The 19,631-nt window shown below is 43.7% G+C and overlaps 1 protein-coding gene across 1 annotated transcript in view; it reads right to left on the bottom strand.

The window, feature by feature from the left end:
• Positions 1–19,631, bottom strand: part of ryr1b (ryanodine receptor 1b (skeletal)) — a gene marked incomplete at both ends in the record, with an annotated part of 160,502 nt that overhangs the window by 61,200 nt on the left and 79,671 nt on the right. Inside the window, 20 exons of the mRNA XM_080730859.1 lie at positions 317–409; positions 2,402–2,489; positions 3,128–3,368; positions 4,031–4,351; positions 4,779–4,909; positions 5,522–5,603; positions 5,785–5,893; positions 6,042–6,168; positions 6,605–6,665; positions 13,213–13,262; positions 13,717–13,838; positions 14,160–14,227; positions 15,189–15,304; positions 15,601–15,724; positions 16,107–16,182; positions 16,709–16,786; positions 17,130–17,279; positions 17,606–17,695; positions 18,299–18,377; positions 18,914–19,074. Of these exons, the coding sequence (XP_080586985.1) occupies positions 317–409; positions 2,402–2,489; positions 3,128–3,368; positions 4,031–4,351; positions 4,779–4,909; positions 5,522–5,603; positions 5,785–5,893; positions 6,042–6,168; positions 6,605–6,665; positions 13,213–13,262; positions 13,717–13,838; positions 14,160–14,227; positions 15,189–15,304; positions 15,601–15,724; positions 16,107–16,182; positions 16,709–16,786; positions 17,130–17,279; positions 17,606–17,695; positions 18,299–18,377; positions 18,914–19,074 (2,367 nt within the window). The remainder of the gene's footprint in view (positions 1–316; positions 410–2,401; positions 2,490–3,127; positions 3,369–4,030; positions 4,352–4,778; positions 4,910–5,521; positions 5,604–5,784; positions 5,894–6,041; positions 6,169–6,604; positions 6,666–13,212; positions 13,263–13,716; positions 13,839–14,159; positions 14,228–15,188; positions 15,305–15,600; positions 15,725–16,106; positions 16,183–16,708; positions 16,787–17,129; positions 17,280–17,605; positions 17,696–18,298; positions 18,378–18,913; positions 19,075–19,631) is intronic.

Here is a 19,631-nt window from a genome sequence, read left to right as displayed (position 1 = left end):
CCTCGTTCATGAGAAATGTAGTTGTTGGGTTTTGTTTGACTTGTTTCTAGCGTTTATTGTGTTACTCTATGGGGTAAATGTGTACATTTCCACCTTTAGTCAATGCTTCATATCCATATGAGTAAAATCACCCGACGAGGTGTGTTTATTTTTGGAACACAGTTCTTATATGAGGCGGTCTAAGAATCCGCTATGGGGATATCAATACAAAAAAAGAACAATGGGAACTGGTGTAATAGCGCCATCTAGTGGCAGTGACGTCAGACTTGGGTGGTCTATGAGCTGTAGCGTATGTGTCTGCTGTTGCCGCTCTTACCTTGCTCATCTTACTCTTACTGTCGGCCGTCAGGAAGGACATGTTGTTGATCTCGTTCATCACAACAAAGTTCTGCTCCTCTCTCTTGAAGTTCTGCAGTAAAGGGAAGACATGTAATTACATTAATAAATAAAAGAAAAATCTTAGAAAATTCACACATGCCTGGATGGACGGTAATGCTGTGGTTCTATGGAGTCTGTAGGTGCGGTCCCATAGCACGGATGGACGGTGGGTGGAAATGCGGGTATATGAGACTAGTGACTCTTTATTGTAAAACTCACACGAGGTGGGCAATTGCGATATAAAAATAAATTAAATAGGCCTACATATTGTAAATAATAAATACAGTAAATATGTGTATGAAGCATGATTATATTTTAAGGTTGATTAATCAAATCAAATTAGATCAACTAGTCCTTACCCGTTCAAAGATATGAGCTCCGAAATGATGTGCAGTGTGTGGGTTATGGGGTGTGCACTGTGCACACAGTATATGAGGGATGGAAAGTAACTTTAACTGGTGCTTACATGATAATATGTAGGAGCATAGGCGATTTTAAGGGGTGTCCTAGGGTGCACGTGCAACCCCTGGCCGCCAGGCGGCCATTTTGATTTTTTTTTTTTTTGTAATGTAACTTTACATCCACTCAGACCGAATACAACAACACCCCCTAGTGGTAGTGATAGAGGCTGGCAGCTCCAGGCAGCCCCCCCCTCCCCTCCTGATGTGATGTCATATCCACGCGCCAGTATTGAAATTGAAAACAACATCTGTTAAAAATAAAGCATGGAGTTCGAGCTCTTCACTACTATAGACGTGACTACCGGTAGATATTATAATATAGCTGCTTGCCCTGAAACATCACATGGAGAGGATCATTTTGTACCTGACTTTCCTCTACAAAACACAGACCTCAGGCTCTATCAGCCAGGACTCTTGTCTCACTGTGCGTGACTGAACCATTTCCTCCTGACCAGCCCAAGGTAAGACTAAGACAGTCAGGTCATGCTTTTATAAACCCTATTATATTAAGCCCAAAATGGTTCTGACCTCTATTACCTCATGCACGCGCGCTGCGCGCGCGTGCATGAGGTAATAGAGGTCGTGCACCCCTTGCTGGAAGAGGCTAGAGTCGCCTATGTGTAGGAGCATCAATGTAAGAAATACCTGTTTCGTTTAAAGGCTACAGAGATACTGTGTACCGATCTACATGACAACATCTGAAAGAGGGCCAGCCAACACACCCCCCCCCCCCCCCCCCCCCCCCGCCCACCCACACACACACACACGCACACACACACGCACACACAGAGCTGGTTAAACATGTTGCCCCATGCTAGATGCAGAATAGATATGCCTCATGCTAGATGCAGAATAGATAGTAGTTACACCATAAAAATTCTAATATACAGCATACGATTTGTGAAAGTGACAAACGGGCTTCACAGTTATGTCAGGTGTGTTCATATGCTGATGGTGATGCGATTATGGGATGTGCACTGTGCACACAGTATATGAGGGATGGAAAGTAACTTTAACTGGTGCTTGCATGCTAATATGTAGGAGCATCAATGTAAGAAATACCCGTTCCATTTAACGGCTACAGAGATACTGTGTACCGATCTGCATGATTTTGGACAACATCTGTAACAGGGCCAGAACCCCCCCCCCCCCCGCCCGCCCGCCCGCCTGCACACACCACACTCCCCCCCCCCCCCCCCCCCCCCCCCCCCCCCCGTGTGTGTGTGTGTGTGTGTGTGTGGGTTTGTGTGTGATTGTGCATGGCCTGAACAACAGCGCCCCTCCCTTAACATGTGTGGTCACAAAAGGTACTGTAGGCTAAATAGATATAGATACACCATAAAAATGCTATTATACAGCATACGATTTGTGAAAGTGACAAACGGGCTTCACAGTTATGTCAGGTGTGTTCATATGCTGATGGTGATGCGATTTCAGATCAATTGCTCCAGCCACTGAGGAGAAACGCTGAGACAGACAGACAGACAGACACTCACTCAGACATTCGCAAAATTATAGTATAGATGATGGAACCAGGGCAGACAGGAACAGGCAATACTCACATGAGACTTGGACCAGAAAATGAAGACCTCCCCCACCATCCTGAAGAGCTCTTCAGCGTCTGGGTCGGGACAGGTCAGCCACCTTGCCCTGAGTGACATTTACCACAGTAAACCATTAACCACCACTTCTAGTCATTAACACCGTATCATAATTATGACGGTGTCACAGTGCGAAAGAAAATCTGCGTAAGGGAAGACAGTATTTGCCGGTTCCCGGAGTAGGGTTATGGTTCTTTTTTATGTATTCTACCAGCAGATGGCTGATCAGATTACTCGCGTAGCCAGACTAATCTGCCATTGCAGAGAACAATTGCCCGCGGCAGATTATAGGTCTGGCTCCGCTCAGTTATTCAAATATTTCACAGCTCACAAGTCGTGAGGAACCAACCAGGGGCACAGTATACTAATGTAGGACGGGCGTATCAATTTTGCGCTACTCGGATTGGTTGCAGGTGTGAATCTTTTTGTAACCGCCCCTTGGGAGAACAAATATATATAACACTGACTCCAACCAAGGCCCAGTATGCAAATGTATCACCTTTGCGCTATGGCTGACTGGTTGTAGGCCCTAACCAATAGTCTGTTTGAAACTTGTCGAAACCCGAACCGAGCTTGTATATCTGCTATTTTTCTAAAGTTAAAGCATAAAATAATGGTTAAAGTGGTTTAAATCTAACGCGACTCAGGCGCGTTCCAGGTATTTGAGAGATAAGTATATAAGTGTACCTGTTGTTGTCCACGTAGCGGATGAGCAGCGGGTACAGGGCGTACAGGTCCCTGCAGAGCACGGCGAACTCGTCCCGGATGGTGCCGTCCTCGCTGTCCACCTCCGACTTGCCCTCCATCCTCAGGTGCTCCTCCTCCGCCACCACCTTCCCCGAGCGCTTCTTCAGCTTCTCCATGGTGGGGATGAAGTGAGACTTGAGCATCTCCGGCAGGGCCCTGCTCACGATGGGCTGGGAGAACACTGGGAGACACAGGACACGCACGCACACACACAGGACATAATGGTAAAACAACAGCACTGGAAACACTTGCTCTGTACTACTCTGTACCATGCCAGCATCTCTTATCTATGTCTGAGCCGGGCTTTTATCGAGCCCACAATTGAGCATTTTCTTATATTTTGTGGAAAGACGTGAGGCGACAAATTCTGAACAGAATTGGAATCTTTTTTTTATTGTCCGGTTGGGAGTGACTGAGTTTGTGGCTGACAATCATCTAAGATTAAATGAAAATGACAAAAGTTCATAACAACCATTCATTAATGTACAATAAGTGTTAAATAGCTTCATATTATGAATAGTAGTACTGTAATAATGTCTGGAACACCTCTTGTCGTGATAATTTAAACATAACGTCATATGCTCGATAACATGCTCGATAACATGCTCAAATATTTATTTATACATTTTATACATTTGGAAACCTGTGAAATGGGACATTCTGCATAATGAGTACTTTCTACTTTTGGTACTTTGACTTTGCTGTGGTACTTTAACTTTGCTACTAATACTTCAGTACTTTTACACAAGTAAATTTTGAATTCCAGACTTTTACTTGAGTGTTTATACTTTTACTTAAGTAAAACATTTCAGTACGGTACTTTTTTCCACCACTGATTCTTACCTGCCAGCCTCTTCATCCAGGAGGCCTCGTCGATGCCCAGGTTGTTCACTACGATCTTCATGATGCTGCCCAGGAGCTGGTTGAGCTGCTCCGAGGTCACAGACGTGCACGCCTGCCCTTCCAGCTCGGGGAAGTTCTCCACTCCCCTCTCCCACCAGCGGGGCAGGTAGTTGCACAGCATGGGCAGGGTGATCTCGATGACGTGGGGCATCTCGGTGTAGCGGGCCCCGGACTCGGCCAGGTCGTGGATCTCCTTGATGAGGATCTCCAGCTCGGGGATGTCGGGGCACAGCTCCTCCACAGCGCTGGGAAGACCCAGGACTGGGAGGGAGGAAGACAAGAGGGTTCTAATTACTTACTACACACACAGGAGGATGAAACCCACTTTCTATTGTACTGCCCTTTATATCATGATTTAAGAAAAACACTATTTGACAAAGTACATGCATGTATGTCCCTGGATAGTGATTTAGTTAAATATTTATTTGATAACCATACATTCGGAATCAATGTTCTTTTTAAAGTATTACGTTGTCAAATATGTCAGTAATTTCTTTGTATATTTAGGTGATGTGTCCTATCTGCCATGTGCAACTTCAAAGCCTAAAAGTCAAACAGAAATGTAACTGTCAACGACAAAAAACAACAATTACATCGTTATTCGCAATTATTGGAGAAGACAATTAATCGTCGTGTAAAATGTCATAATCGTGACAGCCCTAATTGGAGGCGGAGGGCTGGGACTTACTGGTTCTCTCTCTGGGGGTCTTGGTGGTGTAGACGGAGAAGGCGTTGTACTCGTTGAGGGCGGGCTCCAGGTAGGCCACCGGCATGGCTGCCGCTAGGTGGGCCAAACACTCGCCCAGCGCTGGCCTCTGCCTGGACATCACAACAATACAGTCAATACAGTTGATTCTGAAGCCTAGATTATCCCCCGGCCCATAGTATAAGCTAACACAAGGTGGGTTTAAGAACTTGTTAAAAACAGCATTTGTTTTGTCAGCATTTTGTTTTATGATGTTTTTATTATTTTATTTATCTTACTTTTACCTGACCCACTTGTGCGGGTCATTGATTGTTTTATTCTTGTTGTGTTACGTCTCTGTAACTTTGTAAATAACTGTATACTGCTGTGCTTCTACTGGACAACTGAATTTCCCCCTTGGGATAATAAAGGTATCTATCTATCTATCTCCTATGTGCCTTGTTTTTAATTTGATTGTGTATACTTTTGTCCATTGTACAGCACTTTGTAATTCTTATTTCAAAAGGTGCTTTATAAATAAAATGGAATTACTTACTTACTTACACACAAAATGTGTGTGTGTGTGTGTGTGTGTGTGTGTGTGTGTGTGTGTGTGTGTGTGTGTGTGTGTGTGTGTGTGTGTGTGTGTGTGTGTGTGTGTGTGTGTGTGTGTGCGTGCGTGCGTGTGTGTGTGTGTGTGTGTGTGTGCGTGTGCGTGTGTGTGCATGCGTGCGTACTGTACTCACTTCTCTACATGTGGAGTCTTGACAGTTCCCAGTGAGTAGATGCTGCACATGATACGGTAGCAGGAGATCTGCAAGTCATCCACTGAACAGGGAAGAACAATAATGTCAATACCAGCACGCGTAACTCTTACAGCATACAGACTGAATAACACAAAGGAGTTTAATATTTGGATTGGGGGACCCAGAGATCACAGTTGAATCAACCCCCCGGGTTGTCCTTTAAATGAAGCGTTATTTAACAGATGGTGTGAAGATCTACTCACACATGACGTCGTCCCCAAAGCCATGCTGGGCGATGTGGTCGAACAGAGAGGTGAGCACTGGAAGCAACGCAATGGTGGTGTAGTTGATGTTCTGGGACACGCCTTTCACCTGCACAGACACACAAACACAAACACAAAGGAACAAACGCGCGCACAAGGACGACGAACAAAAGCATTAGACCAATTAATGATAACAGAAAGAAGGAAAGAAAGAAAGAGAGAGAGATAGAAAGAAAGAAAGAAAGAAAGGTATTGACCTGGTTGCGGCTGGACACCTTTCCCAGTTTGAGGTTCTCCACCATCTTCTCGATGTCATCGGCAGCGCTCTCAAAGAACTGACGCAGTCCTGCCTTGACGATCTCTGGGCCAGACTTCATCACTGTCCTGTGACGGACAGAACAAATGAACAGCTCACAAATAATGTCATTGTCACATGACATTTCATCTTTCTATTACATCCTATGATATACAATATGGTGCCGGGCAACAGACCTTCTGTAAAAAATACACTTGCTTGTATTCTTTTGTTTATAAGTGTCCTTATGTAAAGTACATTACATTTCTTTGTGGACGAAAGGTGTAACGCAAATAATGTTTGAGGTGATTTAACTGCAGTGTCACTCTGAACAGATCTCTCAATGAGATTAACTAACAAAGTGAATATTTGCTGTCCGGCTATTGAATGCTGTGTGACATGAGCTTAGTCAGACTAAATCAAGCAATTCTCTTAATGTACTGTACCTGCAATCGTAACTATATCACTTTGTTGCAAAACTCATGATACTGATATTATTACGATCAAGTTGTGGTTTATCTTTACCTGGCATCCAGTGATCGAGACAGGATGTGCAGACAGTTAACCACTGCACCTGCATCCGTTCCTGTAAATGCAACATAACATTAGATGTTATCAGAGAGGTTTCCATAGAATCCCGGGCTAACAATGCTGTGAGATGAATTCCAAATGAAAGGTTTATTACGATAACTCAAAAGTAAACACAATGGTACGTTAGAGCAGAGTACGCTATAAATATTCTTTCTTTTACATGAGTTTAACCATGTAAAGCTAACTAATGATGAGTCTCTGGGTCTCCCGGTACGAGACCCAGTTGAGAACAACTGGTGTAACTGGGCTAGAAGTGCGTTGTTAGACTTTGAAGTTAAAACCACAACACAACGCTGTCTCAGTGCTGTCACATTTAAGTCAATGATGTACAGTGACTCCATGTGTTATATATATATGTTAATTTACAGATACCGGATTAATTAATGAACACCACAGAAATTCTAATCTCAAATGGAAATAGTCACCAATTAAATAAATCGATACAAACCAAAGATTAATCACACAAGTTTAGTCACACGAGTTTAGTGAAAGCGATAGTTGTTTTTAAAACAATTTAGTAAATTAGTACATTGAATCGACTATTAATATTAGTATCAAATACATACGGTATATCATAATTCCTAATCTGGACATGTGGTATTAAAGGTACAGTACAAATATAATATATATGACCATATATAAGATTAGTTTGTACATCAAATTATTACATCATATAAAACATAGATTAAAACATTCTTAAAGTACTGCACTAGCTCTTGAGTCAAAGTTAAAGTGGCAGCAATAGAGATTGTTTGGGCAATGTGTATCCTTTTCAATTAAATGTTATGTCCTTAATAAGGCTGGGACTTTAACTGATTAATTGCGATTAATTAATTACAGAAAATTAATGTGATTAAAAAAATTAAAGCATTTTAATCGCACTTAGTTTTTGCACCACAGAACCTTCAGTTTCGGGCATACCGATCATAGCGATGCACCAACCAAGAAGAGACAACAAACGCAAAGGGAGAAGTAGCCGAACAGAGCGCTTTGCTTGGCCCAGTGGATGCGAAATTTAGATTTAAAAAAACTCACTTGTTGATTCACTCGTACAACAAAATGTGTTTTACTTGAAAAAAATGCTTCTCAGGTCAAAAATTTATATGCAATTAAACATGCGATTAATTAATTACAAAGCCTCTGATTAATTAGATTATTTTTTTTAATCGAGTCCCAGCCCTAAACCATATTCTGTTGGAGATGTTGCCCAGCACATAGAGTAATGAATCTGTAAGCCACATAGCAAAACCCTCAGCATTAATTGAACTCTGAGAGTGTAACCCCAGGGCTCCACAGGCGGCGTCGCGCTGCTCTGCGTCTTGACGGCGTCATTGACGCCGTCACTTTGACGTCCGACCGGCTCCACCGCAGCGCAGCGGCTGTGACTGTGAGGTATTCATTCTATGGCCAATATAGCCCATTTCCAAAACAACATGAAAATAACTTTCAAACAGGAATATAACTATTTGTGACCTGAATGTGAACGTATAGAGCACACTATGTTCACAGCAGAGAGCAGCAATGCACCACTGATAATCCAGTATCTGGCTTAAAGTCCTGTTCGCAATTTGGTGTTAGGGGAGTTTCTCACCTGAACTGAGTCAGTGGGTCCCTAGACATGAAAAATCACAGAGGTGCTCGTCCGCCATAGTGCCAGGAATGGCGCAATGGCCAAATCAAATATGGCTGCCATCGGCTATGATGAAAATCCAACTTTTCTGTTTCTGGGTGTATATGCACATGTAATACCTCTATTTGGACTAATTGTGGTGTGGGGAATTCATTTCTGATATTGTTTTGACCATTTTGGGCGATTTGGACCTCAAAAGGTCATGGTCAAGGTCATTTTGCTATTCCGAAGACCGTGGGCCATAACTTGGCCATTGTTAGGAGTAAAAACAGGTGCAGTAGGTCTAAATCAACTAATGCTGACATGTATAATTCATTTCTGACATTGTTTTGACCATTAAGGATCATCTTGTCTTTGAAATATCAATGTCAATGCCATTTTCTAAAAACGATTTTGTTCATTACTTGCACTTTTATAGTATTTTTTGTAAGTTTGTTACTATTTTATAGTAAGTTTGTTTTGTTTATAACAAAAGACATACTAGTGGGAAATACAACAAGTAAAAATCCACATTTAACTTCAAAGGGGTGTTTTAAATGGGTGTTTAAATGAGCAAATAAGACTATTTACGAATAAAAGTGACAAATAAAATCACACAACAAAAGCACACATAAAATTAAATAACAATTTCCAAAGTGCACCATATTGGGATTGTGTGCATCCAAGTTAGTATGATGTGTTTTTACAGGATGTATTCAGCAAGGCAGCCATATCCTCGAGAGTCGAATCCTTGCATCCGTCCATGTTCCATTGGTTCTAGTCTTTCCTCAGGTTCCTTGGCTGTTGCAAGCAGGTGGCAAGACATGCACTAGAAAGGTGCCTTGTTGGTCTCAGGCAGCAGTTGTACTTCTCTGCTACCAATGCTGTCTTGTTCTGTCAAGGTCTTTGCCTCTCCAAAGTTTGTTAGATATTGTATTCGGTCAGAAGCCATAGCTGCATGCTTAGTCCCCACCTGGCCCATGCAGTCATCTCCAGTTTCCAAGGCATATGTCCCCTGATCACTGTCTTGGCTAGTGGTGCTCCAAGATGAGAGACTGCTTGATGCTGTAGAAGCATGTGCCGCTGCACACCTAGTGCCATACTGCTACCAGATCTACTTAATCCCCAGTGCTTGGAAGTACAGTATCACTACGACAACTCTCTGGGGTCCACTCATAATCCTGGCGACCCATTACTCCCTCCATTAGGTTAGGGTTATGGGTAGGTTTAGTTATAATAGGGCCAGTTGACTCCACATGTACCAGCAGCTTGGTGACAGCCTCCTCAATCTAGTTCAATCTTTGGGATCTCTTCACCTCCAGCCCCTTTTGCAGGGAGCCACTCATCATCATCAGAGATAACAGAGTCGATAGACGCACCCATCCCTCATCAACTTTACACATTCTGGGTGTCTGAGGTGAACAAACAGCTCTCCAGCTGTGTGTTCGGAATATGGTGGCCATTCAAGCTTGTGGCGATATAGGTAGAACGGCTGCCTTGGAATCTGAAGGTTCCAGGGTCGATTTATGTCTCCTCCTGCTTATTTGTCGAAGTGTGCTTAAGCAAGACACTGAACCCCTAACTGCTCCCGATGAGCACCTTGCATGGTTTCTTGGTGTGAATGTATGTGTGAATGTGTGTGTTAATGGGTGAATGTGAAATACATTGTACAGCGCTTTGGAGAAGAGCGCTATATACTGTAAATGCAGTCCATTTACCATTATCAGCTCTGTTGTCTCTGTTGATGATGTCGCTAGTGGAGAAGAGATCCCAGACATCTTGAATAGGATTGAGGAGGCTGTCACCTGGTGCATGTACAGCCTCCATTATAACTAAGCCTATCCCTAACCTTCACTAACCTAATGGTCAGAATAATGGGATGTCGGAACTATGAGCGGACCCCAGAGAGTTGTTGTCTCCTTCACATTACTGCTATACTACACCCCATATTTCCAAGCACTGGGGATGAAGGAGATCTGGCAGCAGTATGGCACTGGTGAGACTCACTTGCACTGCATCAAGCAGTCTCATCTTGGAGCACCACTAGCCAAGACAGTGATCAAGGCACATATGCCTTGGAGACAGGAGATGACTGCATGGGCCAGGTGAGGATTAAACATGTAGTTATGGCTTCTGACCGAGTACAATGTCTAACAAACTTTGGAGAGGCAAAGACCTTGACAGAACAAGACACAGTATTGGTAGCAGAGAAGTACAACTGCTGAGACCAACAAGGCACCTTTCTAGCGCATTTCTTGCCACCTGCTTGAACAGCCAAGGAACCTGAGGAAAGACTAGAACCAATGGAACATGGAACAGGGCATGACATAAAGGCTTGTCCTGTTGTCCGGGACAAGTGCCCATACTATGGAGTGGAGGTAGCAAGGGGGGTCATTAGCCGTCCTTTTGTTATTATTTCAATGTATTAAATTTTTATCCGGACAAGTGACTTTTGTCTCCGGACAAGTGAATGGGAAATATACTTGTCCAAAGGACAACTGCCTCAAAAAGTCAATGTCAAGCTCTGATGGATGGAAGGAGCACTTTGACTTTAGTACACTCCTGCCATGTCTGAAGCAAGATACTCGACACTGATGGAGTTCTGTGCATCATATTTTGCCATGGAACAATGCCAAATCAATCCTGTAAAAACACCTCATACTAACTTGCATGCACACAATCCCAATATGGTGCACTTTGAGGGAAATTGTTATTTAATTGTGTGTGTAATTTTATTTGTCACTTTTATTCGTAAATAGTCTTATTTGCTCATTAAAACACCCATTTTAAACCCCAATTTAAAGTTAAATGTGGATGCTTACTTGTTGTATTTCTCACTAGTATGTCTTTTGTTATAAACAAAACAAACTTACTATAAAATAGTAACAAACTTACACAAAATACTATAAAAGTGCAAGTAATGAACAAAATCGTTTTTGAAAAATGGCATTGACATTGATATTTCAAAGACAAGATGATCCTTAATGGTCAAAACAATGTCAGAAATGAATTATACATGTCAGCATTAGTTGATTTAGACCTACTGCACCTGTTTTTACTCCTAACAATGGCCAAGTTATGGCCCACGGTCTTCGGAATAGCAAAATGACCTTGACCATGACCTTTTGAGGTCCAAATCGACCAAAATGGTCAAAACAATATCAGAAATGAATTCCCCACACCACAATTAGTCCAAATAGAGGTATTACATGTGCATATACACCCAGAAACAGAAAAGTTGGATTTTCATCATAGCCGATGGCAGCCATATTTGATTTGGCCATTGCGCCATTCCTGGCACTATGGCGGACGAGCACCTCTGTGATTTTTAATGTCTAGGGACCCACTGACTCAGTTCAGGTGAGAAACTCCCCTAACACCAAATTGCGAACAGGACTTTAAGCCAGATACTGTATTATGACCACTTTGTTTTGTCATGATTATAGCCTGTTGTGTTTATACATAATTGTATCAAAGTAGACCGCTGTAATTACATAATTACATTTGTGACATCTAGTCACCCTTGTGAATGGATAGCCAACAGCAGAAACGCACGTATATAGCCTACATTTAATACACAAAGCATTTATTCATATTTTATACATGACTGGACGTTGTGGACGCCGTCAAAAAATTGAACCGGGGCGATTTTTGAGTTTGGACGCCGTCAAGGGAGCGTCCGACGCGGACGTCGACGTCGGCAGTGGAGCCACCCTTCATTGATTAAAACGGGAGCGTTCCCAGCGTTGACGTTGACGCGACGCTCGACGCGCCCGGTGGAGCCGGGGGGTAAAGAATTTTACGCTCTCAGAGTCAAATCAACACTGAGGATCTTACAGTGTACAATGGGGAGAATGAGGATTTCAGAGCAGCCAGCCTGAGAACACACAGAAGCTACAAAACAATACTACTGATATACAGCAATCCAGGCTTTACTCAAACATGACATTGTCTCGTCTTCTTTTTGAAGAATCTTCTCTGTAGCAATTCTGTTTTCTTTTTATCAATATTAGTCCCTTATAGAGTTGGGATCCTTTAGGATTTTAACGATTGCGCTTCCTTAACGATATTCCCTCTTAACGGATCCGATTCATTAACGGCTCCCTGTAAGGGGTTCTAGATGGACACTTAATGTTAACTCTGAGAGTTTACAAACGGAACCAAACGGACCCGTCATTTGTACACTCTCAGAGTTATGGTGGTCCTTGAAATTAAAAGGTGGGTGGGCACTAGGCAGGAACTTTACCCCTGTGTCACCTGTGTTCCCCTTTACTAATGTGAATACTCTATGTCTGAACACATAAGACTTAGGAAGAACCACTTAGCCAGGTGCAGAAAGCGTTTACAAAAGACAACGTGACGAGCGCGCGGAATCAGACATTTTTGAAACCTGACTTTTGTAAACCGAGATTATTGCCATGAACGATGCTACGCACGCAAACACTTCAAACGAACACTCATGCTGCCCCCTGTGCCATATCATAAGTGGCATATATATGACTTTATCGAGGCCTCACAAAAAGCTGCTCACAGGCACAACCAACCAAACAGAGACCAGAAAAGCTGTGGAAAAAAATGATAACAATAAAGAGACAAAACAAGAGACGACAACGGCAAAGCAAAAGCACAGCTGAGGAGAATGAGAAGAAAAGATAAGAGTTATAAATAGGCTCTATGTGCAGCAGCCATATCATAAAGACATTGGGACCCTTCCTTACTTCCTGGTTAAACAGAGTCAGGGTGCATATTGGCTCACTGGAAACACACTACTACACCAGTTGGAAGAGGCCCAATTTCATTCCAATATGGCTGTTGGGCATATAGAGCCTATTAGGCGTTAGATGAGTGGAGGGGATACAGGAGAGTGAGAGATAATGTGGAGGCTTGGTATAGAAAACAGAGATATCATCATTCCACCATGCAGGTTCCTTACCAAACAGAGAGACTCGGTGTCTCACCAGAGCAGCCAACTTACAGAAGATACTGAGGTAGAGAGGGAGAAAAGGAAATAAAAGAACAAGAGAATGGACAGGGATGACGGGTTCCCACACACAATCAGAGTTCAGAGTGTTCGTTTAAGTGTGGAAGTGTACAAATGGGACCCTGACTGGCGGGTCCATTTGTACCACTTTCACACATAAATGAACACCCCGGATTTTGCTGCGTACGGAAGACAGGGCAGGGAGGGCATCTGAAATCACGTTAAAGCAAAAGAAATGGAGGGTAATGTGGGAGTTAAGGGTGCTGCACTGAAAATAGGCAAAGATAGAAAAGAAATGAAATGTACGTTAAGGGTGGGGACAGTATCACTCACGGGACAGTATTAAAAACAAAAATGTTCGTAAAAAAAAAAAAGCTAAAAAGAGTTGAACTTTTCAGAGATCACCTGAGTTCTTTTGGTTTGCTATTCGTAAGCTTGTATAATCGCCACCCTTACCTCGCGATCATCTCTTTTTCCTTATTGGACGAGTGGCCTCCGGGACCCAGCACTTTAGCAGGGGTGGAAAGGAAGTACAGGCAGTGATTCTTGAAGTACTGATTCACCAGTGGCAGGAGAATCTGTCACATAAACGATAAGCGTTCGTTATCCAAGACAAAGTCGATCTCTATGACACAGAATCATGCCCATGTACATGTTAGTTATTGGCCATAACAAATAGCTGATTGTTCTGCAGGTAAAATGCACGAATGAGAGCTTTGGAAATATATAAAAATTATGTTTTTGTGTAGCCAAGGATGCATTCATAACACAATTACTGGCTGATAATGAAATCCGGCTATTACTGTATATGCTGATACGTGGGAGATGCACGAAGTGAAACCAAAAGTACAGTACAGTATTTGAGAACGGGATTCCACCATTAACATTTTTCACCTCACCTTGGCAAAGAATTTGATCTCCTGTTCGTGTGGCGATTTCTCCACTCTACCGCTGCTAACCACAGCCTCTGTAGAGGAATAGGAAGCAGAAAGAATTAGGACCCGTCATCCCAGACATTCTGAACCATGACCTGACCAAGGATCAAAGTATGCTACAATCTCTTATAAATGTAACCTTTATTTAACCATGAATAGCCTTTGTCCAGTCTTTGCCCCCCTGTCCCTTACAATGTCCCCATGTCCCCTACACTGTCCCCATGTCCCCTACACTGTCCCCATGTCCCCTACAATGTCCCCATGTCCCCTACAATGTCCCCATGTCCCCTACACTGTCCCCATGTCCCCTACACTGTTTCCATGTCCCCTACACTGTCCCCATGTCCCCTACAATGTCCCCATGTCCCCTACACCGTCCCCATGTCCCCTACACTGTCCCCATGTCCCCTACACTGTTTCCATGTCCCCTACAATGTCCCCATGTCCCCTACACTGTCCCCATGTCCCCTACAATGTCCCCATGTCCCCTACACTGTCCCCATGTCCCCTACACTGTCCCCATGTCCCCTACAATGTCCCCATGTCCCCTACAATGTCCCCATGTCCCCTACACTGTCCCCATGTCCCCTACACTGTCCCCATGTCCCCTACACTGTCCCCATGTCCCCTACAATGTCCCCATGTCCCCTACACTGTCCCCATGTCCCCTACACTGTCCCCATGTCCCCTACAATGTCCCCATGTCCCCTACACTGTCCCCATGTCCCCTACACTGTCCCCATGTCCCCTACACTGTCCCCATGTCCCCTACACTGTCCCCATGTCCCCTACAATGTCCCCATGTCCCCTACACTGTCCCCATGTCCCCTACACTGTCCCCATGTCCCCTACACTGTCCCCATGTCCCCTAGACCTTCTCCCTATACCAGTGGTGGGCCTGGGACCTGACTATACATAAATACAATACGAATGAACCACTTCAGCAATTTCAGAAATTGTGAAAATCGTCAGTCCAAAGCCAGGCGACCGTACCAAGGTGGGCGATGAACTCCTGAGCGATGTCCATCCATTTAAGGAGCTTCTGCAGGAAGCCATAAGCAAAACGCTTCTCGATGGATGAGATGTCCTGCTCCATGTCCTTAAGGCCCCTGAAAAGGAGGAAAGAAAGAAAGTAAAGGAGGTATCCACAGCTGTTAGCAGTGGTTTAGTGCAGGGGTTGGGGGTGTCATACAGTTGTTTAGGTTTCAGTCACTGGCAGAGCTATGTTGAACGCACTCCTTAGATTTTATGCAGTCACGACAGTGCCTGTGATGACCGCACTAAATCTAAGGAGTGCGTTCTGTGTTGCTGAGAGTACATTTACGCCGTTTTTCTTGCCCCCCCCCGGGGGTCCCGACCCATGGGTTGAGAGGCTCTGCTCTAGGGTGGGGGTGTCATACAGTACCTGGTGACAGCGTAGCCGTTGAGCTGCAGGAACTTGAGCAGGTCCTGGGCCTTCTCTCTGTCCCTGGCCTTCTCCTTGGCCGTCAGCGTGTCGTACGGCACCAGCAGAGGGTGGGTTCCACCGCCTGACAACACAACGCATTCACCAAAGGAAATACTTAAAAACTACAATACTTTCATACTTCACCCTCTCCTGATGCAACGATGTCCGAACTAAAATAAAGATGTGCAGCACCATCTGGAGGGCTATCTGCTTCAAATAACTTTGCAGACATTGTCAACCAGTCACTAGGGTCTTGCTCAATGCAAGAGTAGGGGGCCACCTCCAAACCCTGCAGGTGTACTAGTTATATTGTATTAACTTACTCTGCCAATGTAGATTGATTAAACTTTCATTCAAATATGAATCAATTTCTAGATTAGGACTGATGATAGAGAGAGGAACCAAAACAAATAAGTCATCAACGTCAACGACTTGAAAACCTGTGCCATCGTATCCCCTCTCACCTTTAGACTGAAGCTCAAGCTTCTTCTTTCGGCCCCAAGTGTTGTGGTAGTTCTCAGCTAGCTGTTCAGCCATTGACTGGAGAGAGACAGAGAGAGGGCAAGAAAATGATACATCAAAAATCAATCTGCCAGATTCCTTCAAAATACAAAAAAAATACACAGAAATAGAGCAGCGTACCGCACATTTGACAATACAAAACAGGGAGGCTAAAACAGTGGGAGTGAGCTTAACTCCTATTGGATAAGCACCCTGGAGATACGCACCGCACGTGGAGGGTGATCAGGGTTGTGTCACAGGACACGTTATCCATCATTTGTGGCTGTGTCTATAGCCTGTTTTGTCCAAAAGTTCCAGGAACTTAAAAGGGGTTGGAACTACAGAGTTCCTGCTACTGCTACGCTGTAGTTCCTATAATGCATTAACGTTTCGACCTCACTTCAAGAAGTGAAGGTTAGTGAAGTGAAGGTGACGATCGAAGCATGGCAGCCAGGCTCAAGACACTATTCCTTCACACGACAACGACAACCACACGCCTCTATGTGTATATGATTGACGACCGGCACAACAAACTTGTGCGGTCGTCGGTGGTGTTGCCACCTACCTGCAGCTCTCTGGACAGGGCCATTCCACTGTAGTCCACTGGCTGAGGGTTGTAGCCGTGGCTGGGGTCGTAGGTCGCCTACAGTCACACACACAAAACAATTAACACATGGTACATGATTCTCAGGGAAACGTCAAGGATTACAAAAAAAAACAATAAAGTCAGTGACTTATTTCCATTGTTCTTTCCATTGCCTGTTTTGGTCTGAGACAAACAGGCAATGCAACAATAAACTAAATAAAACACTCTAGTCTATAAAACCGGTCACGGCCTAAATAAAAGATCTGATAATAAATAGAAGTGCTATTTGGCAACGTTTTCTAAAAGCCATGCCTTGACCCTTTGAAGATGACCGCTGAGGCTCTTATCCCTGCTCCCCTCCCCTCTCACCCCTCTCCTATCTCCCCCCCCTCCTCCATACCTGAGCAGTTTGAGAGATCTTGCGTGTGGAGGCGGCGGCGGCTTTCTTCTCTGCTTCTCCCTCCCCGTCTCTGGCTTTGTCCAGCGTCCACTCCCATGCCAACATGGCTTTGATGGACTCCTTGATCGGCCATCTGTAGATTTCCTTGTCCTGAGTGGCAGAGAGAGAGAGAGAGAGAGAGAGAAGAGAGAGAGAGAGAGAGAGAGAGAGAAGAGAGATAAGTTCTTAACAAGCTTTAATCTGTGGAGAATGCTAGACATGACAAACATCCACTCAGATCAAAACATCCACATCTCAAACACACCTCTGTGTGTGGAACAGTTCAACCCCATTTATTTCTTATGTGTGCACAAAATAGAGGTCTAGGAGGCAGTGAAATATGTGTTGTTAGTTAAGTTCATTGTGGGTAGAATGACACCACAAACATGGATCACATAACATGTTAAATTACATCATTTGAGATCACTATTCCTTACCTTCTCAGAGAAGGTCTTGTAGGGCCGCAGCATGGGGTGAGTCTTGGCGTTCTCATCCAGCACCTCTCCATACGACCAGTTGTTCTGGATCTGAAAGAGGATAGCGGTGTTACTTTTGACAGCAATTCTTGATTCAGCTTTAGTCTTAGTCATTTGAATAAAACGTTATTTTAGTCATATTTCGTTTTAGCCTTGTTTTAATCGACTAAATATCATAACATTTTAGTCGACTACATCGACAGTTGGCAGGCCTTGATGGAGTCGTAATGCCTGATTTTATACTTCCATGCTGACAATAGACGATCTACATACAAGCTTGACTCATCGGCACGATTGATCGGACATACTACTTATAAAAACGTGTGTACCACTGTTTATAGACAGAATGCATCTCAGAATGCATCAGAATGCATGTTTTCTAAACAGCATATCGTCGTTGTCGGATGGATACCTCGTATGTCCAAAACTGTTCATTTTGTACTTAAAAACTATTTCAACTAGTGAAAATAGCCGATCTACGAGCACACAGTGCGAGGCGTTGTGTGCTTGTAGATCTGCTATTTTCACTACTTTTGTGCGACAGTCTTGTATGATGAAGCAGGGCTTTACTTTACAAAAAAACATACAAATTTGAAACTTGGAGATACGAGGTTTCTGCCCGCCAGTGACGATATGAGACGCGCTGTGACTGACCTTTTCAAAGGCCCACTTGTCGTGGGTGTGCTCAGCATACTTGTTCATGAAGGTGTCCAGTCTCTCTGGGATGATGGTGCTGTCAAGAAACAAACATTATATTAAAGCGTTCAACCCCTCAAATACATTCAATCTGGGTTCCACTCCGTCTCCTACACAGTAAAATCATACAGGCCCATGTTAGTCTCATAGTTAACCACTCTCAACCTGGTGTCCCTATGTTGGGTATGTCTAAATGTCAGATTTTCCAAAATTCTACAAGCTCACGTGTCACGTTATGAGCGTGTAGATCAGCTATCTAAACTATTAAAAAATATATATTGTTACTTTGCCACGGACATGCAAATGAGCGGACAATAATATTACCAGAAACACGAAGCGCTAGCCCTGAATGACCATTACAGGTCTGTAACTCTGAGAGTATAAAATGAAACCAAATGGGCCCCTAAGAAAATGTACCGGTATGTAAAACTATATCTATAATTTGTGGTAAAAAATGCTTACACATTTTCTAAAATATGGAAATCCATTACCTCTGCTAATAAATGAACATATTTTACTATATTATTATGAACTCTAACAACGAGTGAGATCTATTTCCTGCGGGTTGCTCACTTGGCCGTCTCCACTGGCTTGGGGTCAAAGTTGCCCTCGGCGTCCACAGAGGCCTTCTTCTCTGTGGCGGAGTAGCTGGCGTCCACGTAGTCCGGAGGGATGGCGCCCCCTATGGCACAGAGGCAGGGCATGGCGATCTTGAAGAGCTCGTTGTCAAATTTCTGTCCGTGGAGAGAGAAAGGAGGGCAGAGATGTCAGGACTGAAACGCAGCGACGTCCGGACGTTTTCCTTTCCAATACAACAACACTACAGCAGTTCAATTCACCGATTCGTTAGCCCTCTGCCACAAAGTAAAATAGTCAAAATGTCAAGGAACCACCAACAGAACGGGTACACATTATTGTGTATTATTATTTTATGCTTTAACTATTGAAAAATAGCAGATATACAAGCTCACAGCGCGGCACCGAGTGCCGCGCTGCAAGCTTGTAGCTGTTGCTTGTAGCTGTTGCTTATAGCTATTTTTGAAAAATCGTGAAAATTAGAATTTTGACCCGATTCTATAAGTGTCTTTTGAATCCTTCTAAGATTTTTTGAAAAACCTAAGTTTCTATGTCAGCAATCTGGCCAGCCATTGTCAAAGAAAAGGTCCTTTTCACTTAAATGGAGCTCAGTTACAGTAGTCTGTTCTTGAGAGACTACTATGTCAGAGGTTCTCAAACCTTTTCATGTGAAGGACCCCCAAAATGATATGTATTTGGCCACGGACCCCCATCT

Source organism: Nannobrachium achirus (assembly GCF_963921795.1).
Source record: "Nannobrachium achirus genome assembly, chromosome: 8".
Lineage (NCBI taxonomy): Eukaryota > Metazoa > Chordata > Actinopteri > Myctophiformes > Myctophidae > Nannobrachium > Nannobrachium achirus.
This window is presented reverse-complemented; position numbering and strand designations above follow the sequence as displayed.